The sequence below is a fragment of the Zosterops lateralis genome (assembly GCF_965231275.1).
Source record: "Zosterops lateralis genome assembly, chromosome: 25".
Lineage (NCBI taxonomy): Eukaryota > Metazoa > Chordata > Aves > Passeriformes > Zosteropidae > Zosterops > Zosterops lateralis.
In genome coordinates this window covers 1,074,691-1,100,358 of record NC_139785.1, presented here as the reverse complement: position 1 = coordinate 1,100,358, position 25,668 = coordinate 1,074,691, and the positions used below count along the sequence as shown (strand labels likewise).

General features: G+C 56.5%; 1 protein-coding gene across 1 annotated transcript in view; it reads left to right on the top strand.

Annotated features, from left to right (window-relative positions):
- DSCAML1 (DS cell adhesion molecule like 1) overlaps positions 1-25,668 on the top strand; it is a 94,459-nt gene that overhangs the window by 66,211 nt on the left and 2,580 nt on the right. Inside the window, exons 5-32 of the mRNA XM_083877860.1 lie at positions 1,147-1,425; positions 2,113-2,388; positions 2,879-3,175; positions 5,129-5,401; positions 8,422-8,700; positions 8,894-9,013; positions 9,151-9,327; positions 13,721-13,920; positions 14,210-14,306; positions 14,421-14,549; positions 14,937-15,104; positions 15,269-15,339; positions 16,197-16,437; positions 17,333-17,479; positions 17,555-17,710; positions 18,243-18,382; positions 19,569-19,722; positions 19,909-20,026; positions 20,115-20,278; positions 20,472-20,570; positions 22,215-22,403; positions 22,488-22,775; positions 22,864-23,019; positions 23,137-23,167; positions 23,487-23,605; positions 23,738-23,890; positions 24,083-24,277; positions 24,645-24,956. Of these exons, the coding sequence (XP_083733986.1) occupies positions 1,147-1,425; positions 2,113-2,388; positions 2,879-3,175; positions 5,129-5,401; positions 8,422-8,700; positions 8,894-9,013; positions 9,151-9,327; positions 13,721-13,920; positions 14,210-14,306; positions 14,421-14,549; positions 14,937-15,104; positions 15,269-15,339; positions 16,197-16,437; positions 17,333-17,479; positions 17,555-17,710; positions 18,243-18,382; positions 19,569-19,722; positions 19,909-20,026; positions 20,115-20,278; positions 20,472-20,570; positions 22,215-22,403; positions 22,488-22,775; positions 22,864-23,019; positions 23,137-23,167; positions 23,487-23,605; positions 23,738-23,890; positions 24,083-24,277; positions 24,645-24,956 (5,028 nt within the window). The remainder of the gene's footprint in view (positions 1-1,146; positions 1,426-2,112; positions 2,389-2,878; positions 3,176-5,128; positions 5,402-8,421; positions 8,701-8,893; positions 9,014-9,150; positions 9,328-13,720; positions 13,921-14,209; positions 14,307-14,420; positions 14,550-14,936; positions 15,105-15,268; positions 15,340-16,196; positions 16,438-17,332; positions 17,480-17,554; positions 17,711-18,242; positions 18,383-19,568; positions 19,723-19,908; positions 20,027-20,114; positions 20,279-20,471; positions 20,571-22,214; positions 22,404-22,487; positions 22,776-22,863; positions 23,020-23,136; positions 23,168-23,486; positions 23,606-23,737; positions 23,891-24,082; positions 24,278-24,644; positions 24,957-25,668) is intronic.

Below are 25,668 nucleotides of genomic sequence, written 5' to 3'. Positions count from 1 at the left end.
CTCGGCTTCCCGCAGCGAGGGGACATCCCGGGGCGGGGCGGGACGTCCCGTCGGGGCTGGCAGGGGGCTGGCAGTGCCCGGGCTGTGCCCCTCGGCACGCAGCCCCCCCGAGCCGGGCGCGGCGGTGGCAGTGCCGCGCGTCACCCCGAGCGGGAGGCGACGGGGCGCGCGGCGATGCGATGTGACAGCCCGCGATGTGAGCAGCCTGACGCGATGTGACGAACATGCAAGCGATACTGCGGCGGAGGCAGTGCAGTCCGGAGTGCCGGGTGTCTCGGGGCGCTCCCGGCTCCGCTGACTGCCCAAATTACTCCTCTCGGGAGGGAGGGAGTTCGCCCGACTCGCAGCCCCGGCGCCGCTCCCGCCGCTCGGTGCAGCGCGCCCGCTCCCTGCCGTATGCTGTTCCCATCCTCGGGTGCTCCCGCACCGACTCCTGGAATTAACCCCCCGGAGGGCAGGGAAGGGATGCAGGGCTTGCCTAATCTTGCCTCTCGGGGACCCGCGGGCCCCGGGTCCCAGCCGTGCCCGTCCTACCACACGTCCCAGCGGTGCGTGGGCGTCGCCGGGTGTATCATCCCCGATCCGCCCGCTTCGATCCGGCCCGGTCCCCTCCTGGTCGCTGTCATTATTTACACGTCACGGCGTTTTACTTCTGCTTGGGAGTAATGAAAGAGGTTTCTTTCCCCTGGAATTTAATTTCACGCCTGAGACTTAGTGATTAATTTTCTCCTTTCCCAGCTGCCTGATGGGCCCTTTTGCTTGTAAATTTTGAAATGTGCCACAAAATTTGTGTATTTTGCACCAATTAGGTGTCACCTTGAGTAATTCCTCCGGTGCTGAGTTTATTCCTCCCATCAGCTATTTAGGATGTGGGTTTTTACCCCCCTCCCCACGTGCCTGTTGTCCTGGCTGCCAAGGGCTGTGCTGGCCGGGTGGGACAGGGCACCCCACGCTCAGCAAGGATAATGGGGTGCATCCTGCACTTCTGTATGGCAGAGCCACCAGCTCAGGGGAATGGGGAGAGCCAGTCTCTCACGGGTGGTGCTGACTGGGCGTAGTGTCACCATACCAGGGGGTCTCCAGTGTCCCTGAGACACTTCACTTCCTCCTCTTCCCCGCGTGAGCACAATTCCTCTTCCAACCCAGACCCGGCAGAGTCCATCCCCACGATGTTAGACAGCTTCCAGTCCAGGGAGGTGAAGGCGGGCCGGCTGGTGGAGCTGCCCTGCATCGCCTCGGGCTACCCCAACCCGGCCGTGCGGTGGATCAAGGACGGGCGGCCGCTCCCTGCCGACAGCCGCTGGAGCAAGCGCATCACGGGGCTGACCATCAGCGACCTTCGCGTGGAGGACAGCGGCACCTACATCTGCGAGGTGACCAACACCTTCGGCTCCGCAGAGGTCACGGGGACCCTCACGGTCATAGGTGAGAGCCGGCGAGGAGGAGCGGTGGGGGGGCTTAGTCCTGCTGCCTTCTGACACGTAAAGCCTTTATCAATACACAGCTTTAGGGGTTTATACAGCTGTATAAACAACAGCCTTGTATTTTGGCACAGTGTTTGGCTCGCTGGAAGCCACTGTCTTGCACGTGTCCGACGTGTTGGGTGCTTCTGTGCTTTGCTTTGTTGATTTACATAAAATTCATGTCGATTTACATAAAATAAGCTCTAGCCAAACAGTAAATACCATCTGGGCAGGCCAAGTATTTACCACGTGCTGTTTTCCTGGGGGTTCCTCCTGTCACCGGGATCCTGGCAGTACCAGAGCCACTGTGCCTGCCTTACCTGGAGCAGGACTGCTGAGCATAGCGCCAGCCAGGCACCGTCGGCCTGCTGGGAGCCAGCCTGGTGTGTCTCTGCCACATGGACCACATCTTCCTCCAGCCATCCAGCCACCTCCCTTACGCCCCACCGGGGGCCTGGGGCTGACGTTAAGAGCAGAGGCTGTCAGCAGCGGGGATGGTGGCAGGGCCACCTGCCTTATTGCTTGGTGACATTTAATGCATAGCCGGGCTGGCGCTCCCGGGGCAGGAGGAGCAGAGAGAACACAGTGGGGATGAGCTGCCTCCTGCTGCACTGCCTGGCGCCGCCAACGCCTCTCCCCTCTCTCACAGACCCTCTGCGTGTGACCCTCACACCAAAGAAGCTCAAAACAGGCATCGGCAGCACCGTCATCCTCTCTTGTGCCCTCAGTGGGTCCCCCGAGTACGTCATCCGCTGGTACCGCAACACAGACCTGGTGGCGGTGGATGATTACATCTCCATCCGGGGCATCAGCAACGAGACCCTCCTCATCACGGCTGCCCAGAAGAGCCACTCCGGTGCCTACCAGTGCTTCGCCACCCGCAAGTCCCAGACGGCACAGGACTTCTCCATCATCACGCTTGAGGGTGAGCTGGCTCCCCGGGCTGGGGGCTTCTTCCTCTGCCCCTCTCTGGGGGGATGCTTTGTGCATGGCTGGAGGGCAGGGGAAACCCACTGGGGTCCTGAGGCTGCTGCCAGCCTGTTCCTGGGCTCTGTGTGCTGGCTGCAGGGGCCAGGACAGGGAAGGACCAAAACAAGTGTTGACTTGCCATTCCCAGCCCCTGGGCACCCCATTCACCTGGCAGCCCTCCCTGATCCAGCCCATCGAGTGTTTGGACAAGGGATGGGCGTTGCTGAGGGAGGTGTTCCCTCCATCTGGCATCTGTATCAGCCACCCTTGCCCCTGCCTGCATCTCCCTGCCACAGGGGATGCCAGCACAGCCCTGTGTGTGTCACCAGCTGGCCTCCTGTCCCTGCCGAGCCTGGGGTGGGAGCTCATTGCCATCCTGCTGGTGGGTGACTGCTGCTGCCTGTAGCTGCCGCTCCCTGACCCCCATCCCGCTGGGTGCCCCCCAGATGGGACCCCCCGCATCGTCTCCTCCTTCAGCGAGAAGGTGGTCAACCCCGGGGAGCAGTTCTCCCTGATGTGTGCCGCCAAGGGGGCCCCACCGCCGACCGTCACCTGGGCGCTGGACGACGAGCCAATCCCGCGGGACAGCGGGCACCGCTCCAACCAGTACACCATGTCTGATGGCACCACCGTGAGCCACATGAACGTCACCAGCCCGCAGATCAAGGACGGCGGCGTGTACCGGTGCACTGCGCGGAACTCGGTGGGCAGCGCCGAATACCAAGCGCGAATAAACGTAAGAGGTGCCTGTCTACTTTTAAATATCAGAATAGGACTTTTACCGGGCTTTCTTTTTTTTTTTTTTTTTGTTTTGGTTTTGGCTCTGTTCCCCCGGCTGATCGCTCCTCACCTCTCCCTCTTCTTCTCAGCCCTGGCTACCCCAGCCTCACTCCCTGAGCCCTGCACCACTCCTCGCACACCTGCAGGGTTGGGCTTCTCTGATGCTTAAAGCAGGGAGTTTAACAAAGTGGGAAGAAATTCCAGAGGCTTGGAGAACTGGAGCTTGGCTTTGCAGGAGTCAAAGGGCACCAGTGTCCACACTGGGGTCCACTCACCCTGACAAGCCCTGCCTTGGGGTCTGCACAGGGTGGGCAGGCACCCCCTGAGGGACCCCACACATGGAGAAGGGGGTGGCAGGCCCAGAAGTGTCCCAGGTTCCCCATGCTCTACCTGCTGCCCCTGTTGCCTACAAGACCCCTAGTCCTTGGCAGCCACTGCACCCGGTGGCACCAGGATCTCCATGACAAATTATGATGAGGCAGCGCGTGAAATCGTGGAAAATGAGCTTTGATTTGTCATGTCTGTATTTTCTTTGTCTGCTAAAAGCCATGGCTGCGTTAATCACCGTGTTATTACGGCTGCAGTGCATTGCTTGGTATGTTCCGGGGAGCACTCTCAGGCACGGGGTATGGTGTAAGCCCCTGCCCATTAATAATCCCCAATTAAAGCTCCCAGGCTTACAGGTGGGAGCGAGACAAGATAAGGGAGCATTTATTTGCCTACTGAGAATGAGGGTTGAAGGGCTGTGTTTGTCTGTGTCTCAGGTTTGAAATGGATCTAGTGGCTTTTTGGCTGGGATCCCAGGAGTCGGAATTTTGCTGCCGTTTACTGCTGAATTTGGAGGAAGTTCATCCCTCAGCCAGGAGAAGCCAGAGCAGCGTTTTCAATGAGGATGTTCCCTTGTCTCCCTTTTTCCCCTCTCTCAGCTCTTGATGGGCTGTCACTAGATAAGATTTGGGTTTCTTTTTCAGTGGCACAGAGCATGTCCCTCAGACAGGCCCAAGACATGGTTATAGAGCAAGATGCTAATTCCTTTCTCCCTGCTCCTTCTTTTAACGTGTCCTAGAATGAGAGACACCGTCCATCAGCTGATCCTAAGTGCCTGTTAAGCTGTTATCCTGCTACACCCTCACATGAGGAGTCAAGACAGGGTTAATCTTTAGATTACTTTGCTATTTTATGCAGCGGCTGGGAGAACAATGTAATTATTGATGCATGAAACCTCTCGTTTAAAGGCTCACCTGCAGCATTCTCCCCATCCTCAGGCAGCTCCAAAGCCAGACAGAAACTGGTGGCTGTCTGGCTTTTCAGTGACACACTGGTTGGCACTGGGGGGCGCAGAAAGGTGGGGTTCAAGGAGGTGAAGTGTTTTTGCCAGTGGAAGTCAGGTTCCCATAGCAGCTCTTGCCAAGGATGTTTGGCACAATGCAGACAGCTTTCTCCTAGGAGAGGCAGAGAGAGCTGTGGTGGTGAGAGAGCTCTCCCCATCTCTCCCATATTTCTGGTGCTGCCAGAGGAGCCAGGCAGAGGCATCCTGGGCAGCCACAGTGCCCAGCGCAGAAACACAGACACCATCTGACCTCCCACAATGGGCAGCAGTGGTGTGTGTGGGCTCAGCTCCCCCAGCCCTGGGGTGGGATTTGATGTCTGAAGTGTGGCTGTGCCCCAGGAGCACAGCCCTGTTGGTAGAGGAGGAAGAGTACCTGTAGCTGGAGGTCACAGGCAAGAGAGGCTGTCCCCACACGAGCTGAGAGGAGCCCATGCTGCCTCCTCACCCAAACCAGGCTGGCTCCCAGCTGTCCTGGTCACCTCCTCTGCCTGTGAAACTCACTCTGGAATAGCAGCAGATCTGCATGCAAGCAAACGGCCCTTCGGAATTAACCTAGCCTGCCTCTTCCTTCCTCCCAAATATGTAGGTCCCCCGAGCATCCGCGCCATGAAGAACATAACAGCGGTTGCGGGTAGGGACACTTTCATCAACTGCAGGGTCATCGGGTACCCCTATTACTCCATCAAGTGGTACAAGGACTCTCTGCTGCTCCCCGATAACCACCGCCAAGTGGTCTTTGAGAATGGCACCCTGAAGCTGATGGATGTCCAGAAAGGCATGGATGAGGGAGAGTATCTGTGCAGCGTGCTGATCCAGCCCCAGCTCTCCATCAGCCAGAGTGTCCATGTCACCGTCAAAGGTGAGAAGGTGGGGATGCTTCTCCTGCATGGCAGGGAGAGCTCATCCAGGTTGTTTTGGGGATCTCTCTGTAGTGGGATGGAGGCAGAGGAGCACCACGTGGGGAACTGGATAGCCAGGTGATGGCTATGCTCTGTAGTCACCAGGCATGGGAGCTCAGCCCTTGGGAGCTGGCTTGGCTACCTGGTCCTGCCTGCTGCCGGCAGCTGCCCCGAGCCATTCTGTATCCATTTCCCCTTACAAGTGATGGAGCAAGGATTTATGGTGTAAACATAACGTATTAAAACATCTAACCTTTGCTTGGATCACCTTCACCAATGTTTTTCTGTGTGTGCTAGCTTTTAAAAAAATAATACTCTCGGTCTTCCGAGCACACAGAACATCTTAAAAGCTTCTCCAGGCCATCAATTATTCAGCCCCATTGAGGGAGCTATCAGTCCTAATGAATTGAGCTGGATGCATTCCCTCCCAGTGACTGGCTGAGATTGTGCTGGGAGCCGCGGTGCTCCCGGATCTCCCGTCCTCAGGAGTTGTGGGGTCGCCTCCGCCCGTCGCCGGCTCGGTGTTTGCAGTAAATCATTCAGACAAACACGGCGGCGCTGGGGACGGAGCCGGCCAATTGTCATCCCGCCTCTCACCCAGCGGGGGATTCGTGCACTGGATTTACTCTGATCCCGCTCCCTCCCCTCCCAGCCACCATTTTCTTATTAGGAATCAGGTTAGTGAGAGAGCGTATCAAGCTGATTAGAGATGCTACCACTTGATTAGCTAATGCTCTTCTCCAAGGCTTCCTAAGGGGAGAGGAGGCTGTGGGTAACCTGTTTAAGGGCAGTGTGGAGAGGTCTTCTTGCCCCTGGGGCCTGCAGGGCTTGGCCAGCCCTGCTTTCCTCACCTCACATAAATCCCTGTCCATGTGGAGCCCCAGAGATTGGGAAGAGGCCAGAGATGTTGGTTCTATCTTGGGACAGCTGGGACAGGCAGGGCTGATATGGGGAGATAATCTCAGGGTGTTTGTGAGCAGTTAAATGATGGGATTCGCTGGGAGGTGCCCTCAGAAGGTGCAGGATGCTGAAGTTCAGCTGAGGATTTGTGTATCCTGGGAAGCAACTGCAACTGAACCCTACCTGGAGTGGATTTACTGCCTCGATTAGTGGCCAGTGATGGGCTGAGGAAGGGCAAGCAGGCTGGAGCATGGTGCAGCATGGGCCAGACGTCTTCATTCCACTGCTGGAGATTTACACCCAGCCCTTCTGGCTGAATTCCCCATTTCCTCTGGCTCTTGGATAAAAGGCCTGTGGAAAAGAATAGCAAAGGCCCTAGAAGAGAGTCAGAGAGTGAATAAACATAACTGTGTAGCACAAGGACGGGGAGCACCATAAAGCTTTTACAGCCCCAAGTGCCTGGTGACCACATGAAATGCCACCAGTGAGTTATGCAGGTCATTCCGATCACACAGCAGTAAAAGCTTTACAATTCCCTCTGGCACTGCTCCCCCCAGGAACAGGGATGTGCAGGCAGCCTGTTCATGAGGCATCATCCCCATCTCATGCTGAGCGAAACTCCTGCCCAGGTGTAGCTGCTGCTGCTTAGCCAGGGAACCCCAGGATCCCAGCTTCAAACTTCCCCTCTCCATAGGGCTTTGCTGATCAGGGGTGCTGCTGGGGCCTCTTCCCTGCACTTCCCCAGCAGCACAATCCAAAATCCAGTCTCCTCCAAGGTGCCCTGACAGCTCCTTATCCCTGCAGCCATCTTTGAAGGTTTTAATTAATCCCATGTGGGTTGGTGCTGTCCTGGGGCTCCCACACAGCTCTGCTCAGGTGGCTGCAGTGTTTTGGGGAGCACAGGGCACTGTGGGGTGATGCTTCACCCTGTGGGAAGGCAGAGGCTGCTTGCAGGGTCACCTCTGGATTGGAGCTGCTGGGCTGGGCTCTGCTGTGGCACCATGCGCAGGGTGTTCCAGGCTGCAGCCAAGTGAGAGCCTGGAAGCTCTGGAGAAAGGAGAATCACAGTGGGAAGTGATCTGGGAAGGAAAGGGGAGGTGTGAGCTCTGTCTGTGGGAAGCTGGATCAGGGAGAGCTCGTCTGTTGGCCAGAGGGGAGTGTTTGGAGAGGCACGGATCCATAAGCCCATCCCCACTCTGCAATAGACTGCAGTGCATTCCCAATTAATTATTCATTAATTATGGAAAACAGGCAGCACCAGCTCCATGTCTCTGACAGCTCGAGCCACGTTGCTGTTGTCAGCAGAGGGACAGGCCAGCCCTGCCTGTACCTGCCTGCCCCATGGCAGTGGTTCCCACCTGGGGGACAGTGACAGCCTCTGCTGGCCGTGCTCTGGATCGGGCAGCAGTGCCAAGACCTGAGTGATGGGATGAGCACAGGGTGGAGGTGGGAGCCCAGGGAAGTGCATGGGGGTAGAGGGAACTGCACCCGTGCCTGCATGAGAGGACAGCTCCCTCCTGCCAGAGGGACAATTGGCAGGCTGCTAATTTAATTATGGAGACTGCAGAACAAGGATCTCATCTACCAGGTGCTGAGCCTTGTTAAGCTAATTGTCTCCCTCTCTCCACTTTCTTCCCCCTCCCACATTGCCAGAGATGCTGCAGTTGCCTAATTAAGTTATCAGAAAGATAATAGCTGGTTCTGAATCCAGCACCTTTAAGAAAAGCATCCATCTAATAATGGCTTTTCTGTGAGTGCATAAATGCTGAGGTGGAATTTTGGGTGGCACATGCTGGGGGTGGCCAGGGCTTTCCCCAGTGCAGGGTCAGCGTTTCTCCATCTCACTCCCAGCAGGGTGGCCCTGCCAGGTGGGAGAAAGCTTCCTGCTGTTCTCTGCTTGATGGCACCTCCTGCTGTCTTCTGGCCTTGTTCCTGGTGGAATCAAAAGCCTGTCTTAGCTTCTGGGCTGCTTCTCCTCTTGGGACAGCATCTTCCCCAAGCCCCACTGCAGCCCATCCCCACTGAAGGAAGGCTTTCCTGGGATGGGCTCTCCAGCATTCTCTGCCTCTCCCCTCGGCAGTCCCTCCGCTGATCCAGCCCTTCGAGTTCCCGCCGGCCTCCATTGGACAGCTCCTCTACATCCCCTGCGTGGTCTCCTCTGGGGACATGCCCATCCATATCACCTGGAGGAAGGATGGGCACGTCATCCTCTCTGGCTCTGGGGTCACCATCGAGAGCAAGGAGTTCATGAGCTCCCTGCAGATCTCCAGTGTCTCCCTCAAGCACAACGGGAACTACACCTGCATTGCCAGCAACGACGCTGCCACCGTCAGCCGGGAGCGGCAGCTCATCGTGCGGGGTGAGCCCGGGGGGTGACCCGGCCACCTGTATCCCCCCAGTCCTGGGGGGAGAGGGAGGGAGGGCAGCACAGCAGGGAGCAGAGGGAATTTGGGAGGGTGAGAAGCAAGGCTGAGCCACTCCTGTGCCCACAGGCAGTGGGGAGCTGATGGGGATTTTCCTGCAGTGACTGTCCTTTCTCCCAAACTCCTCAGTGCCTCCTCGTTTTGTGGTCCAACCCAACAACCAAGATGGCATTTATGGAAAAGCCGGGGTGCTGAACTGCTCTGTTGATGGGTACCCCCCTCCAAAAGTCATGTGGAAGCACGCTAAAGGTAGGCATGGGTCACAGCAGTATGTGGGGATGTCAGTGCGGACTGGGAGAGTCCCTGGGGCATGGCCACCCCAGCTCTGAGCCTCATGAGAGCTGCTCTCCCTCAGCTGAACTCTGTGTCTCTGTATCCCCTCTTAGGAAGTGGCAACCCCCAGCAGTACCACCCCATCCCCCTGACGGGCCGCATCCAGATCCTGCCCAACAGCTCCCTGCTCATCCGCCATGTGCTGGAGGAGGACATTGGCTACTACCTCTGCCAGGCCAGCAATGGTGTGGGCACAGACATCAGCAAGTCCATGTTCCTCACCGTCAAGAGTGAGTACCCAGGGCTGTGCCACAGGGACAGCAGTGACCCGGGGAGCAGGAGCGGGCACGGTGAGGGTGGCTGTGGGACGTGAGGGCATCAGCAGAGCCTGGTCTGTTGCAGCCTTCTCTATTCTGAGGGTTTCAACCACACCAGCCGTGCTCCAGCCTCGGCTTCGTGCATCCCCACAATCAATGCGGGGCACGGGAGGGCATTGATTGCTCCCCTCCAGGGACCCGCTTCCCTTTTGCTATTAAACACACTTTGTCTTTAATAAAACCAGGCAATCAATCTACATCATCCAGGAGGAAAGGAAATAGCTGGGCTGGTTTGACAGGGATGGGCTGGGAAGTGTTGTTCGACACCGTGTTTGAACTGTGTGTGTTATTGGATTGCTCTCCCGTTGCTATCAGCAGAATGTATAATTGCCAACTCCGTGTTAGTTATTGGGCTCGTTGCTGCTGGGAGCATTCAAACCACCAAAAGGAGGTGGTGGAGGGAGTCTAGAGCCATCACCCTCTCTCCTGGTGTCTCCAGGAGGGGCCAGGGTCAGGATTAGGCTCAGAAGGACTAAACTTTGCCTTGACCATGCTGGGAACGAGGCAGTGAGCATGCTGTGCCAGAGGGGATGGAGGCTTCTGGGGAAGCCGTGGGAGCCACCACCCCCTGGTTGTCCACCCAGGATGCTGTGGGCAGAGAGGACAGAGTGCAGCCTTCTCTTGTCACCACCCTGCCCTGGCCTCCCCTCCCCAGCCTGGTGCTTTCTTCCCTGACACCAGCAGCTGTTTCTCTCAGGGGCTTCTCCCCTCTCCACCCAGCCTCTGCCTTCCCAGGTTCCTGTTCCCCTCCCTGTCAGCTGTTTAATTTATCCCTCCAACTGATGAATCAAACCCAGAGACTTCAAACACGGCACTTCAATGAGGTTCAGGTACAAAGTCGAGGCGATTAATCCCGAGCGAGCGTGCAAAGTCTGGGAGCCCGAACTGGTGCCGTGTCCCTGCTATCTCCTGTAATTGCATCCCAGGACAGGTTGCTTGCTGACTTGAATAGCACATAACCTTATTATGCGAGTGCTTTTGCATCTCCCGGAGCCCTCGCTGCCTTTGAAAAGGTTTGGATGAATAGGTAGACGAAGCGCCACAGCCAATTAAGCATTAGATGGGCTCTTTGTTTTGTTTCATTTTGGGGTTTTTGTTTGTTTAGTGAAATGTCAGCCCAATTAAAGGGAGATCAGCACTGGCTTTCCCTGAAAGTCAGGCCACTGCGGACTGAGTTAAATGAGAGTTAATCAGAGCCCAAACAAAGCGCACTGGCGGTCAGCAGGGGAGAGGGCAATGCCACAGCCAGCTGGTGTCACACATCCCCCCTGCCCTGATACCACAGCAAGGGGCTCAGGGGTGAGCTGGGACAGCCAAGGAAGACACTGGACAGTGTGTGCCTGAGTTCCATGGATTTAGCACAGCCAGAAGCAGCCGGATGCTGCTTTTGTCAGGGGGTGGTGGATGAGGAAAGCCACCAGATTTGCTTGGGGAATGTCACCCGTAGGGTTGAGGTTTTCCTGTCCCTGGGTGCCATGGCCCCTGGGCTCCCACAGCATGGCAGCTTGTCCTTCCTGCTGAAGGAACTCACCAGCGTGCAGCATGGAGTGGAAGGTGCTGCAGGATCTGAGTGTGTGCAGGAGGCTGGGCTGGGCGCAGGTGAGGGGCCCAGCAGCGTGTGATAAATGCCATTTAGCACATGGCTGCACACCTGCCCGGGTGTCAGGAGCATGTGGGATGGGGACAAGTCACATCCCCGGGGTCCTGCTGGCTGTTCCGGAGCAGCAGCACCCTGGGCACTGGGGAGGGGCCTCCTCTGCCTGCTCCGTGCCAGCACCCCGATGCCTGGGGTCCAGCCAGGGGGCAGAGAGAGGGGTCTCTGTCTGTGGTCATGGCACAGCCCTCTCTGGAAGTTCGCTGCCACACAGTACGAGCATAACTGATTGCTTCCATGCAATTTGAATTAATCTCATGCTTCAGGTGAAACTCAGCTAATCAGTGTAGAAAGGAAGCTGAGACGGGTGCAATCAAATTAACATCACAGAGCCAGCTCCAAACAAGAAAGAGGGGGGCGAGGGAGGCAGGCACAGCCCTTGTCACCCTTGTCACTGTTCTCATTCAGTTGTCACCAGTGCTCTGCGAAGCGGCTCATGCCCCTGCCGGGTGTGGGACGGCACCGTGCTGGTGCCTGTCGGCTTCCTTTGTTCCCGGGCTTATCTCTGCCCAGCCAGCGGGACCAGCCCCTGGGTGTGGCCTTGTTAACAAGGCCGTGGGCACAGGGAGAGGCTGGTGGGTGGACTGGGCCCTGGTGGGCACAGGATGGGGGGCACAGGAGATGTTGGAGGTGAACTCTCCTCAAAGGAAGTCCATCTGCCCAGATTGCTGCCTGAAATGTGGCTGATGCCACATTATTGGTGCCCCTGCACCCACGAAGGGATCACAGACTGGTCAGGAGCAGCTCTTAGCCACCTTTGGAGGTCCCTGCAGCCAGTCCCAAGCAATGTGGTCCTTCTGCAAGCTGCAGAGCTGCTCTGAGGCAGGTGTTGGGCACCAATGCCCCAATCTGTGTTATCCTCGCAGCTGCTTGGGGTTTTCTTGGGGTTTGTTGTGCTCTTTTCCTGCTCTGGACTACGTGCAGCTCCCTTGGGACCCTGGCAATTGAGAGAAGTTGATATGTTTACATCCAAGGAGCTGCTTTTAATCAAACATCAATAAGTGCATTTCAGTGAAGCAGAGCCTGAAACGGAGCTCCTCTCCCGGGGCCTCTGCTCGCTGGGAAGGGGCTGGTGTAGCCCTGAGGGGCTGTCCTGCCCCTTCGGCCCCACAGCCACACACCCTCTGCTGCTGCACTGTCCTCCAGCCTGGGCTGAATGAGGGCTGAGTGCAGAGACCACATCCCCAGTGTCCCTGTCTGCCAAATTGCAGGGTGGCCCCTGGATGGTTTTCCATGGCAGGAACAGGGGACAGTGGGCAGGAGCCTGGCAAGGCTCACCATCATGCCAGGACTGGGTGCTGAGCCCCTCATCCAGCTGTGTGTGCCCTTGTGCTGTGCTGTGCAGTCAGCCCTGCTTTGGGGCAAGTGCAAGAGCCCCCGGTTGTCCCCATGCTCTGTCCTCACTCTGATGGGACATGGGATGCTGGGGCTAGGACAGTCCTTCCCAGGCCTGCCTCTGTCCCCATGTGTCCCTGACCTGGAGTGAGACAGGCAGAGGTGTCAGAGCAAGGACAGGCAGCTGGGGATGGGACAGGGCAGAGTTAGGAGAAGTCTTGGGCTGCTTCTTTTAACCCTTGGTGCCCCAGGCTGCACTGTCACAACATCCCTGATCTTTGCCATCCCCTGCCAGCTTGGGGGTGCCATGCTCCCCTTGGTATTATCAGGATTACCACGGGCACCAGGCTGGGCACTGCATTGTCCTGCACCCCACAAACTCCAGCAGCTCTGGAGGAAAGGTTTCCTTCGCTGTTAATTGAATTACATTGCCACAGAAAGCCGAGGAGTCGTAGCTCATTAGAGCCTCTTGTGTCCCATTAGAACAGTGTGTGTTGCCTTTGCGGATTGTCATTATCATACATTACTGCAGGACTCAGCACTGCTGTTTGTTTATGCATTACATTTTTTTCTGCTTACCCAGCCTGCCCTCGGTCCCTCAGCCTGTTCCTCCTGTGTGGTGCCAGCCACAGCCAGCCTACTGCATGGCACTGGGATGGCACAAAGGGCTTGGCTCTTGGAACAGGGAAGAGCCAGGCCAGGGATCAATACAGCAGCCTCACAGCACAGATCAGCCATCCCCATCTGTGCTGCACCCACTGCTCGAGCACCTCTGGGTTCTGCACCTCAGCCGGGTGGTGACCACAGCACAGGGTGTCCCCACTGGCCCTGTTTGCATATTGGGGTGGCTATAAAAAAAATCATCTCTGGCATCTGCAATGCAAAGGCAGCCTTGCTGATGGGAAATCACACTCTGTATTCTGCCCAGGTTTATACGAGTGAATTATGCAAATCCGTGATGGAAAACATTCTTCCTCTCATCCTCGGGAGTGTAAAACCTTAGTCAATAATTCATACCCGCACGTCTCAGACTGGAGGCTTTCTCTTCATTATAGTGTGCACTTGGTTATTTGTCTTTCACGTTTTATTGTCTACCCCGGTGTAATGCTATGCATTATAAAATTTATCTGCTTCATTATTTTATGATCCTGAGCTGTATAATGCAGCGAGACGGTTCCGCTTCAGGCTGCGGGGCCTCTCGGTGAGCGCCGCATGCGCTGTGTCCTCACTGGGTCCACAGGCTCTGCGGGGCCGGGCAGCCACAGGTGGCACCTGCCCATCCCCCGGGCACACAGGTGACACTTTGCATCCCCACAGTCCCAGCCATGATCACTTCCCACCCCAACACCACCATCGCCATCAAGGGCCAGACCAAGGAGCTGAACTGCACAGCACGGGGCGAGCGGCCCATCATCATCCGCTGGGAGAAAGGGGACACCGTCATCGACCCTGACCGCAACATGCGCTACGCCATCACCACCAAGGACAATGGTGACGAGGTCATCTCCACCCTCAAGGTGAGGCCTGGGAGTCCTGCACCTGCCTGGGCTGCTGGGGATCTCACTGGGTGTTGGAGACAAGAAGGGAAGGTGTGAGGAGGGTGTGGTGGTCCCCAGTGGGTGTCACAGAGCCTGGCACTGCACTGGGCTTCCTGAGTGGCAAAGCTGAGCCCAGAGGGATGGGAGTGACATGGGAGGGATTACAGCTCCAGTGAGTGGCACTGTGGTGGGAGCAGACAGTGATGGCAGGGGACAGTGCTGGGGGTATCTCAGTCTGAATTGGCTCCTCTCCCTGGAACACTGGCAGCTGAAACCAGCCGACCGCGGGGACTCTGTCTTCTTCTCCTGTCACGCCATCAACTCCTACGGCGAGGACAGAGGCTTGATCCAGCTCACTGTCCAAGGTACTTCATCACCCCTGCATGAGCTCTGTGGTGCAAAGCCTTGCTGAGAGGGTCCCCCTGCTCCTGGGGGCCTTCTCTGCCTGCATGTCCCTAACCTGTCTGCGTGTCCCCAAGAGCCCCCTGACCCACCAGAGCTGGAGATCCGTGAGGTGAAAGCCCGGAGTATGAATTTGAGATGGACACAGAGGTTCGACGGCAACAGCATCATCACTGGGTTTGATATTGAATACAAGAACAAGTCAGGTATGTGACAGTGATGTCACCTCCCCATGCCACCGTGAGGCTGGGGGCTGGCCTGCACAGGCAGGTGTGGGACTGCCCCACCAGTGCCTCCAAGGGAATATTCTGCATCCCGGTTCCTTTGATGAAGAAAGGAGAGAGCAGCATTAATGAAATATGGTAATTTCCATTGGATGGGAGCATTTGAAAGGGAATATTAAAAGAGACAATATTTGCAAAAAGTTGAACCCCAATGCATAACAGTGAGAGAGGGAAGCAGCACCTTTCCATGGGTACAAAAGCTGGAGGTGCCTGGGAACCTCACCTGCCTGAGCACAGCCTCCTCAGCACTGCAGACCCTGGACAGGATTCAGACTCTGACCCTTCTGCCTCATTCCACTCCCCTTCCAGATTCCTGGGATTTTAAGCAGTCTACACGCAACATCTCCCCAACCATCAACCAAGCAAACATCGTGGACCTGCACCCCGCCTCCGTGTACAGCATCCGCATGTACTCCTTCAACAAGATCGGGCGCAGTGAGCCCAGCAAGGAGCTCACCATCAGCACTGAGGAAGCAGGTGCCGCTCTGGGCCCCTGGCGTGGGTGGTGGGGATGGTGGGCAAGGAGAGCACAGGGGCTGGGGGGAAGCTGGCTGAGGTACAGCTCTCCTAAGCCAGGGGTTTTGCTGGTAAGGAGCTCCTGAACCTTTTCAATGTGCTGTTTTGTGTTTGTCTCTCGGCAGCTCCTGATGGCCCTCCAATGGATGTCACCTTGCAGCCCATCACATCTCAGAGCATCCAGGTCACTTGGAAGGTGAGTGAGACTGGGATGGTGTGTGGGCTTTTTGTGGCTGTGGGGGCTTGGCCAAATGCTGTCCCAGCTTGTCCTGAGACCAAACAAGTCATCAATGTTACAAGAATCAGGAAAAATTCCCCAGGAATAAGGAAAATCTGCAGGCTGGGTAAGCAGTTCACCTTATTGCTCAGGGCTCTTATCAATCATGTTTTACAACAAGCTCATTATCTCATTGGGTGTCCGTGGGGAACCATGGGGCAGAGAGGATAAATATGTAAAAACTGAGGTGCTGGCTTGCAAAGTGTTTGAGCAGAGATCAATAAAACTTAGAATCGGATTTATTTTTCCAAAGCTGCCTAATGAAAAATAAAATTGATTATAAAGTTAGGACTTGGGAATGAACTGCTAAGTCAATAAATTTAGGGTTTCAGCTTCTCCCCCTCCTCCCCTTAAGCACTGAAAAACAAATTAATGAAAAGTAAGATTCACTTGGAAGATAAGTCACTTCGTTTTAGGAGTATTTCAGCAAGATGGATCGCCCTGGCATTGTAACATAAATTTGCAATCAACCCTATTGATTTCTTAATGCTTCAGAGAAATATTGTTAAGATTGATCTCAATCTGGCCTCTCAGGCTGCCAGACTTGGGATTTCTCCTGCTCCAGTTGGGGACTGGTGCTGTCCGGGCAGCACTTTCCTCTCTGGTGGCTCTGAGGACCCGCTGGACCTTTTTTATCACTATTTTGCCACTCAGTGAAAAGCGGGGAGGGAAAACAACTTGAAAGCCTTGAGAAAAGCCAGTGGGGAGAGGTGGTTGGGGCACGGAGCCCTGTGAGCCTCCCATCCCTGTGACATCCTGCCCTCCTTGTCCTCCAGGCCCCAAAGAAGGAGCTGCAGAATGGGGTGATCCGTGGCTACCAGATTGGCTACCGGGAGAACAGCCCAGGCAGCAACGGGCAGTACAGCATCGTGGAGATGAAGGCCACAGGGGACAGCGAGGTCTACACACTGGACAACCTCAAGAAGTTTGCGCAGTATGGGGTGGTGGTGCAGGCATTCAACCGCGCGGGCACGGGGCCTTCGTCCAGCGAGATCAATGCCACCACACTGGAGGATGGTGAGGATAGCACAGTAACCAAACCAGGCCCAGGTCCCACCCAGGGGACCCTCAGTTGATCTCCATCCCATCCCTGGGGTGGTGGCTGTGTGTGTCCTCACAACTCCCTGGGAAGGAACTGGGAGCACAGATGTATCAGGACACTCATGGCACTGGGTTTATGGCATAACTAAAGGGTTCAAGGTGGATTTTGGCACTGCTGAAGTCCCAGGCAGGTTTCCATCTGGGACACGGTCGCTGATGGCCTTGGTCGTTTTAAAAACAATGAGGAAAAAGTTTTGCAGTGCATTTGCTCAGCAGTTTTTCATACTTAATTAAGGCTCTCGTTAGCCTGTCAAACCGCGATCGTTTCCTGGCTGCATTAGCACTCCTCCCGGGGTATTCAAGGGCCCCTGTTTTAGCAATAGTGTCTTTTCCATAATTATATTACCTTCATTTTGTTCAAACGGACTATCTGTATTAGTTTATTATATTCTGTCCCTAATTACATGGTGCTTATATTTTTGCACCTAAGTAATATGAAACAATAATCATTTTCAAAGAGGATCGTTACGGTGATGTATTATCATTTAAATGCTCATAAAAATTAGAGTTACCTCTTGCGGGGCAATGGGATCTAATTGCCTCACATCCAGCCAGCTCTCCCACTCTCCCCACACTGGGAAGCATCCTCCCTGTCACCACCAGCACAGGGTTCACACCCACCTCGCTGGCCCAGGAGAAGGAAAACTGCGCGTTGGAGGCAGAGCACTGCTGGGCAGGACTGGCTGAGGGCTTCCCGCAGCACAGCGGGGTCTGTGTGGGTGCAGTCGGGGTGGTTGTGTGGGACACGGCTCCTTCAGCCTGGCAGCTCTGTCCTCCTGCTGATTGTCCTCCTCATCCCTCCCCTCCACAGTTCCCAGCCAGCCCCCCGAGAATGTGCGTGCCATCTCCATCACCTCGGATGTGGCCGTGATCTCCTGGTCGGAGCCCCCCCGCAGCACCCTCAACGGGGTGCTCAAGGGCTACAGGGTCATCTTCTGGTCCCTCTACATGGATGGAGGTGAGTACATTTGGGGAGCAGGTGACATGGGGGACGTGAGGGGGCTCAGGGGCTGACAGGGCCTCTCTCCCGCAGAGTGGGGTGAGATGCAGAACATCACGACCACACGGGAGAGAGTGGAGCTGCGGGGCATGGAGAAATTCACCAACTACAGTGTGCAGGTGCTGGCCTACACCCAGGCAGGGGATGGCGTCCGCAGCAGCGTGCTCTACATCCAGACCAAGGAGGACAGTAAGTGGCTCTGCCACCCGAAGGGCTGGAGCAGCTGCCGGGGCACGGGGAAACCCCCCATGTACAGCCATGGGCAGGGCATTTCCCTTTCCCTTTTCTTTCCTTTTCCTTAAGTGCGGATATTTAAATATTTACACCCCGCCTGCCCTACTTTAATGCCATTAGTTCTCTAGCAGAGCATCCCTGGGCCTGTGTCCTAGGAAGTGCCAGATGCTGGGAGGGAGGCGCAGCTGGGCAGGGTACGGCTGACAGATTAAGGAGATGGCCATTAAAAGCCAATCATGATTTCTAAAGCAGAGCTTGGGCAGCAATTAACCCTCCTGCCTCTGGCTCACATGGGGGCCAGAGCCACCCATGGAGAGATGTCCTGCAGGCAGAACTGTCCCTGCCTGTCTGTGACACCACCACTTCAGCTGCTTCCCAGGGTGTGCTTGGGATGCCAGCCCCACAGCAGGACGCTGTCTCATCTCCCAGCTGGGCAGAGACCTTGGAGCCCTCCTGGCACCAGCTCTGCCATGCTCTCCCTCCTCAGTTCCAGGTCCCCCAGCTGGGATCAAGGCTGTGCCGTCCTCTGCCAGCAGCGTGGTGGTGTCCTGGCTGCCGCCAGCCAAGCCCAATGGGATCATTCGGAAGTACACCATCTTCTGCTCCAGCCCCGGCTCGGGGCAGCCGGTACGTGATGGGAATGGGGCTGGCAGTCACCGCAGTGTGCCAGGGAGTGCTGAGCTGGCCAAGCAGGAACGGGAGGGAGAGCTGATGCCAGGCAGCAGCCGCAGCAAAGACCTCTTGGGGTGCACTGCGGAATTGTCCAAGGGCATCCATGAGCACTGTGCACCAGGGAATGGTCCCATCAGCTCTCTGTTCCCATCATCTGGCATCTTCCCTGCTCAGCGCTTGCTCCAGAGGGGGAAACATGCCAGCAGCTGACCAAAAATGAAATAGAAATCCAACCTGGCCCCATCCCTCCTTGGTGAGGGAGAGGTTGATGGGAGGTCTGCAGACTAGTGCTTATCAAAAGCTCCTTCTCAAACTCATTTCACTATCTGAGCCTCTGGTTTCCAGGGCAACATAATCTTTTCATCAAAGCAACTGGTAAAACCGCTGGGATCCGATATTGTTTTCTTGGCATCTTGTCAAAACTGTCATTTGGGTAAAAAAAAAAAAAAATATGTACACTATACAATATTCATATAGGTGTGTCTGCTTTGGGGTACACTCACATCCATGTCCCTTCAAGGACACACGTGTGAACACATGGGCACCTGCCAAGTCATGTTTAAATACACCCATCCAGTGCCATGGGGGTCGTAGAGCCCCATCCCTGCCCGGTGCTGGCATGGTGGCACAGTCGGGTGCTGTGCCAAGCAGTCCTTCCCCTTCGGGCATGCTTGGGGCAGGGTGGCTTTGTGATGGGGACTGTCCCTGGTGTTGCGCACAGCCAGCCCTGTCCCCAGGGCCACCGCAGGGCTGAGGCAGTCGCTGTGGGCGATGCAGTGTCCCCACGTGGGTTTTGGGGACCCCTTGGCCTCTCGCTGTGACCGCAGAGGGTTTGGGCCAGCCCGGCTGGGGTTGCCTCCAGGCTGGCCCCGCTGCAGCTCGGCGGGTGCCAGGGCAGCGTCCTTTCCCGGGAACGAGGATGCCGGCACAGCCATCTGTTCCTCGGGCTCCAGCGCGGCTCCCTGGAGGAATCACGACACCAGCCGGCTCTCCCCGGCATTGAGGGATGCGAGCGGAGCTGAGCCGCTCCTGATGCTCGGGATAAACCCGGAGCACAGAGGGGGCTGAGGTGGTCTGCGCTGATGGTGATGGGGTGAGGGTCTCACAGACACTTCACCTTATCTCGTGTCCCCCTCCGCAGGCTCCCAGCGAGTACGAGACCAGCCCGGACCAGCTCTTCTACCGCATCGCCCACCTGAACAGGGGGCAGCAGTACCTGCTCTGGGTGGCCGCCGTCACCTCCGCCGGCCGCGGCAACATCAGCGAGAAGGTCACCATCGAGCCTGCGGGCAAAGGTACGGGGGGCTGCCAGCCTGGAGGGACACCCGCTGCTGTGCCCTGCCCCATGGCCCGCAGGAAGCCACGGCTGGGTGACCCCAGGGCAGAGGAGGAGCAGCACGGGGGTCCCAGGTTCTCCTTCCTCCTCGAGGGGTCTGCGCATGGGGCCTGCCCCCCAGGCTGACCTCCTCCTTGCCCCCAAGCCCCTGCCAAGATCATCTCCTTTGGAGGCACCGTCACCACGCCGTGGATGAAGGACGTGAGGCTACCATGCAACTCCGTGGGGGAGCCAGTCCCGGCCATCAAGTGGACCAAGGACAGGTATGGAGGCAGCTGCCAGGCCTGCTGGGGGCTGGTGCCAGCTCTGGCTGTGTCATACACGGCTGATGTGCCCCTGTCCTGCTGGCAGCGAGGACTCTGCCATCCCGGTGACAGTGGACGGCCACCGCCTGATCCAGGCCAACGGGACGCTGGTGCTGCGCTCGGTGAAAGCCGAGGACTCGGGCTACTACACCTGCACTGCCACCAACACCTGGGGCTTTGACACCATCATCATCAACCTGCTGGTGCAAGGTGAGGGTTCCACCTCCATGTCTGCCCTGCCTGAATGTGCTTCATCCCCACTGACCAGTGCCCGGGGTCTGTCCTGCACCAGGGGCTCCTGCTGGCCCAGGGATGAGTACCATGTCTCATTGGCACTTTTGGGGGGCACAGTTTGGGGCATTCTGCATGTGTGAGGTGCTCATGGGCTTTCTCTCCTCCCTAGTGCCCCCGGACCAGCCTCGCCTGACTGTCTCCAAGACCTCAGCATCATCCATCACACTGGCCTGGATCCCTGGGGACAATGGGGGCAGCTCCATCCGAGGTAGGGCTGCTGTGAATGACGGGGCTGGTGCCAGGAGCTCATCCCAGAACCGTGACTGGTTCCATTCTCATGGAACTCATTTTCAGGCACACTGTGCCACATTTTTGTATCTGCACCTCAGTTTCCCCCTCTCCAAAATGCTTCAGAGTAAGGTTGATGCCTCTGAGCTTTTAGCAGAGGCTGCCAGCCCTGATTTGGGGTTTATCAGGCATTTTGGACAAGCTGCAGGGGCTGAGGTAGCTTATGAAAGGCACATCACTGGGTGCTAAGGTGATGGTGGCTGGGGCCAGCCCCAGTGCTGCTCCATGTCTCCTGGTATTGGTGCCACTCTGAATCCACTAGAGCAGGAGTTGTCCCACATCCCTGACAGGCTGGGGGCTTTGGGAGGGCTCCAGGAGCATTCTAGCTTTCCCAAGTCTCCTTTCTGCTCTGATTCATCTCATGAATTATAGGTTGAAACAGCTGCATGCGGAGGGGGGAGCGGGGAGCGAGGAAGGAGACCTCGCTTACAATTAATTAAAAGCATGAAAGTAATTACAAGCAAATCTCCCCAGCCAGCAGCCTTTCACTCCAGCGGACTCTGTTGATAAATTTGGTTATAATTGGATTAGAAATATTAAAAACACACCGCATGTACAAAATAAATAAATAAGCAGTGGCAGGCACCAGGGTGGTGTGGGGGTGTCAGGGCTGGTGTGGACACTGCTGGAAATCTTAGAAACCACTGCCTATGCCCTTGGGAAGGTCCTGGTGTCACCATCCACAGGGAATCCCTGGCAGTGGGAATGTGTGAGAAGTGTCCCCACTGCTCTGCCCAAGCCGGAGCTGGGTCTTCACAGAGCTCTTTAATGTGAACCCTCTGGCATTGCCATGGTGATACCTGGCTGGTGTTGGGACTGGGGCCATCCTGCCAGCTCTGCCTTGTGCAGCTCATTATGCACACAGCAAGGCAGGAAGCCTACTCTTCCCTGCTATTTTTATTTGAGAATTGGCTAAATATCCTGCAAAAATAGCCAAAGCTATCAGTGTACCAGGAAAGTTTGGTCAGCACGGCTGGGGCAGCATGGATGTGCTGTCCCGAGATGCCCCAATGCCCCTGTGTCCCTGTGCTCTCTGGGAAGCCCAGACCAGCCATCTCCAAGCACCTTGTTGATGACAGCGTAACAGGTTTGCTCATCTAGGACACAGTGTGCTTCCTAATACTCTTCATCACGGGAGAAGAGGCGGTGTGCAATGACAGAAGCAACTTCCCTGCAGCCTCCCGAGGGAGCTGCTTAATTCTGGCTTTCCCTTTATAGCCTCGCACCAGTCAATCACAGCGTACACTCCCGCGTGGAAATGAGCAGTGGGGCCATCCTGGGGATGCTGGGGGCAGGCGAGGTGTGACCAAGGGTGCTGGCAGAGCTCTCAGGAGGTTCTGGGCATGCCCACACTCCTCTTGTCTGTGGTTCCTGCCTGGCTCTGTGTGGTGGGCAGAGCAGGCAGTTTCCTGCACTCGTGAGCACAGAATAGTGCAGGAATTGGTGTGTGATGGGTGCCCTGGCACTGCAAGGCTGTGCTGGATTTGGGCACAGGCTTTGTGCCAGCTGTAGACCCTTCCCCTTGCCCATGTGCCCAGAGGTGACCCCCTCCTTGCTTCCGCAGGCTTCGTGCTACAGTATTCGGTGGACAACAGTGAGGAGTGGAAAGACGTGTTCATCAGCTCCTCCGAGCGCTCCTTCAAGCTGGAGAGCCTCAAGTGTGGCACCTGGTACAAGGTGAAGCTGGCAGCCAAGAACAGTGTCGGCGCTGGCCGCATCAGCGAGATCATCGAGGCCAAGACCCATGGCAGAGGTGAGCCTGGTCTGTGGTGTCCCTGTCCCATGGGAGGACATGGGGGTCCCCCTCCCCACCCTCCTCACAGCTCCTCTCCCACAGAGCCCTCCTTCAGCAAGGACCAGCACCTCTTCACCCACATCAACTCCACACACGCCAGGCTGAACCTGCAGGGCTGGAGCAGCGGGGGCTGCCCCATCACAGCCATCGTGCTGGAGTACCGGCCCAAGGGCAACTGGGTGTGGCAGAGCCTGCGCACCAACAGCTCCAGCGAGGTGTTCCTGACCGAGCTGCGCGAGGCCACCTGGTACGAGCTGCGCATGAAGGCCTGCAACAGTGCCGGCTGCGGCAACGAGACCACACAGTTCGCCACACTGGACTACGATGGCAGTGAGTGGGGACACGGGCTGGGGGAAACGCCACCAGACCCAGGGGGTCCCACTGAGATGAGTGCCCACCCACCCATACTCTACCCTAGGCACCATCCCCCCGATCAAGTCTGCCCAAGGGGAGGGTGATGATGTGAAGAAGCTCTTCACCATCGCCTGCCCTGTGATCCTGGCCACGCTGGGAGTGGCCCTGCTCTTCATCATCCGCAAGAAGAGGAAGGAGAAGCGACTGAAGAGGCTTCGAGGTGAGATGGGATTCAGAGGCACAGCACATGGGAGCCCAGATTGTGTTCCTGGACTGCCTCATTGTGCCCTAAACTGCTCCCTTAAAAAAATCTTGGTTTTTTGTGTCTCCTGCACAGATGCAAAGAGTTTGGCAGAAATGTTGATCAGGTGAGTCTCACATCTGCCAGTGGCTGGGGCTGGGTGGGCCAGCAGGGGACTGGGGGTGGTCATGGCTGCTTTTAAGCCCAGGTACAGCCCTCACTCAATTTCAGACCTTCTCACGCTCACACCTGTGAAGGTTGTGGCAGTGACTGGTTGAGCCCAGTGCTCCTGGCTGCTCCTCCTTGACCGAGCAACACTAGAGCTTGCCTGGGCAGAGCTGAGCCCCAGGTGGGCTGGCTGGTGGCAATCCCCAGCCCGTGCCAGGCTGGAGCCGCCGGGGCTCTGTCCGGTAATGGGCAGGTCTGCGTCCCCTCTCACCTCACAGCAAGAATAACCGCAGCTTTGACACGCCGGTGAAGGGGCCCCCACAGGGCCCCCGCCTGCACATCGACATCCCACGGGTGCAGCTCCTCATCGAGGACAAGGAGGGCATCAAGCAGCTGGGTAAGCACAGGCAAAGCTCCCATCCCCTGCTGCCCCAAAGTGCTGGGGTCCCATGGATGGACTGAGTGTGGGCCAGCAGGTGCCTACAGTGCCTGGCCAGAGAGAGGTCTGAGCTCCAGCTCACTCCCACAGGGGATGACAAAGCCACGATCCCGGTCACCGACACAGAGTTCAGCCAGGCAGTGAACCCCCAGAGCTTCTGCACAGGAGTGTCTCTGCATCACCCAGCCCTGATCCAGAACACGGGGCCCCTCATCGACATGTCCGACATCCGCCCCGGCACCAGTGAGTGTGTGGGGCCAGCTGGCTGTGCTGGGGGGTGGACAGATGGGGCAGGTGTGGGGCAACCAGCACTGGCTGTACCCAAAAGCAGCTGCTGGGAAGGCAGAAGGGGTAGGCAGTGCTCCAGGGAGAGGGAACAGCATCCTGGCTGTGAGTGAAGGGACCCAGGGTGACTTTGGCACCTTTGTGCCACAGACCCCGTGTCGAGGAAGAGTGTGAAGTCTGCGCACAGCACCCGCAACCGCTACTCCAGCCAGTGGACACTCACCAAATGCCAGGCGTCCACCCCCGCACGGACCCTCACCTCAGACTGGAGGACAGTGGGCTCCCAGCACGGCATCACTGTCACTGAGAGTGACAGCTACAGTGCCAGCCTCTCGCAGGACACAGGTATGCAGGGCCACAGCCTCCCTGGCACTGCTGCTGGCAGGAGTCTGCTGCTTTGGGGAGCACAGAGACCCCAAACTGTGAGTTCAGGGTGACTGCAGAACTTATCAGTGGGATTGTGGAACCACAACTTGGTGGCTCTGAACAGCCAGGGCCGTGCCCAGCTATGGGGACAGATAGAATCATTAAAAACAAAGTGGTTTGGGTTGGAAAGGACCTTATTGCTCATCTTGTTCCACCCTTCCACTAGACTGGTTTGCTACGTGTCCCGTCCACCTCGAAGGTGGCCAGGTGTATCCCAGCAGGGACAGCCTGGGCATTCCTGTGCCAGGGATAACTCGCAGGTAGGTGACACATCCTGTCCCCACAGACAAGGGCCGGAACAGCATGGTGTCCACGGAGAGCGCCTCATCCACCTATGAGGAGCTGGCGCGCGCCTACGAGCACGCCAAGCTGGAGGAGCAGCTGCAGCACGCCAAGTTCGAGATCACCGAGTGCTTCATCTCCGACAGCTCCTCGGACCAGATGACCACAGGCACCACGGACAACGCCGACAGCATGACCTCCATGAGCACCCCGTCCGAGCCCGGCATCTGCCGCTTCACCGCCTCCCCGCCCAAGCCCCAGGACAGCGAGCGGGGCAAGGGCGTGGCCGTGCCCATCCCGCACCGCGCCAGCAAGAGTAGGTTCACACGGGCTCTGTGAGGGCCCTGCCTGGCCTCTGTGCCCCAGAGTTTCCCAAAATCCTTAGGAGAACCTTCCCAGTCCTGTATTCTTCAACATTCTTGGTATTTCTCCCCATGCTGTAATGTTCTTTTTCCATTGGTTAATGTTGTTTCCCATTTCTCAGCATTTCATCCTTTCCTTGGTATTCCATCCATTCCTTGGTATTCTACCCAATCTTTGGGTTTTGGTTTGGTTTGGTTTTTTCCCAGTTTTTTTGGTACTTCTCTCCATTCTTTAGTATTCCTTCCCATAGTAAGGATGTATGTGTTTTTTCCCCCTGTATTTTACTGTTCCTTCCTATTTTTCAATATTTCCTCCTATTCATTAGCATTCCTGACTGTCTATTCCATATCCCTTGATAGTTCCCCATGCTTTTTAAATTATTCTTTCCCATTTTTCAATATTCCCTGACTACTCTTTACTGTTCCTTTCCATTCTTTAGGATTTCTTCCCATTTTTTAACATCCCTGGCTATTCTGTACTGTTCCTTCCCACTCTTGGGGATTCCTTCCTGTTCTTTCCTCATTCCTTGATATTTTTTCATTACTTTTTTTTTTAATTATTCTTTTCCATTCTTTACTTTTCCATTCTGTTTTTCAGTATCCCTGGATATTCTTTACTCTTCCTTCCCCTTCCTTAGTATTCATTGCAATTTTTTATTATCCATC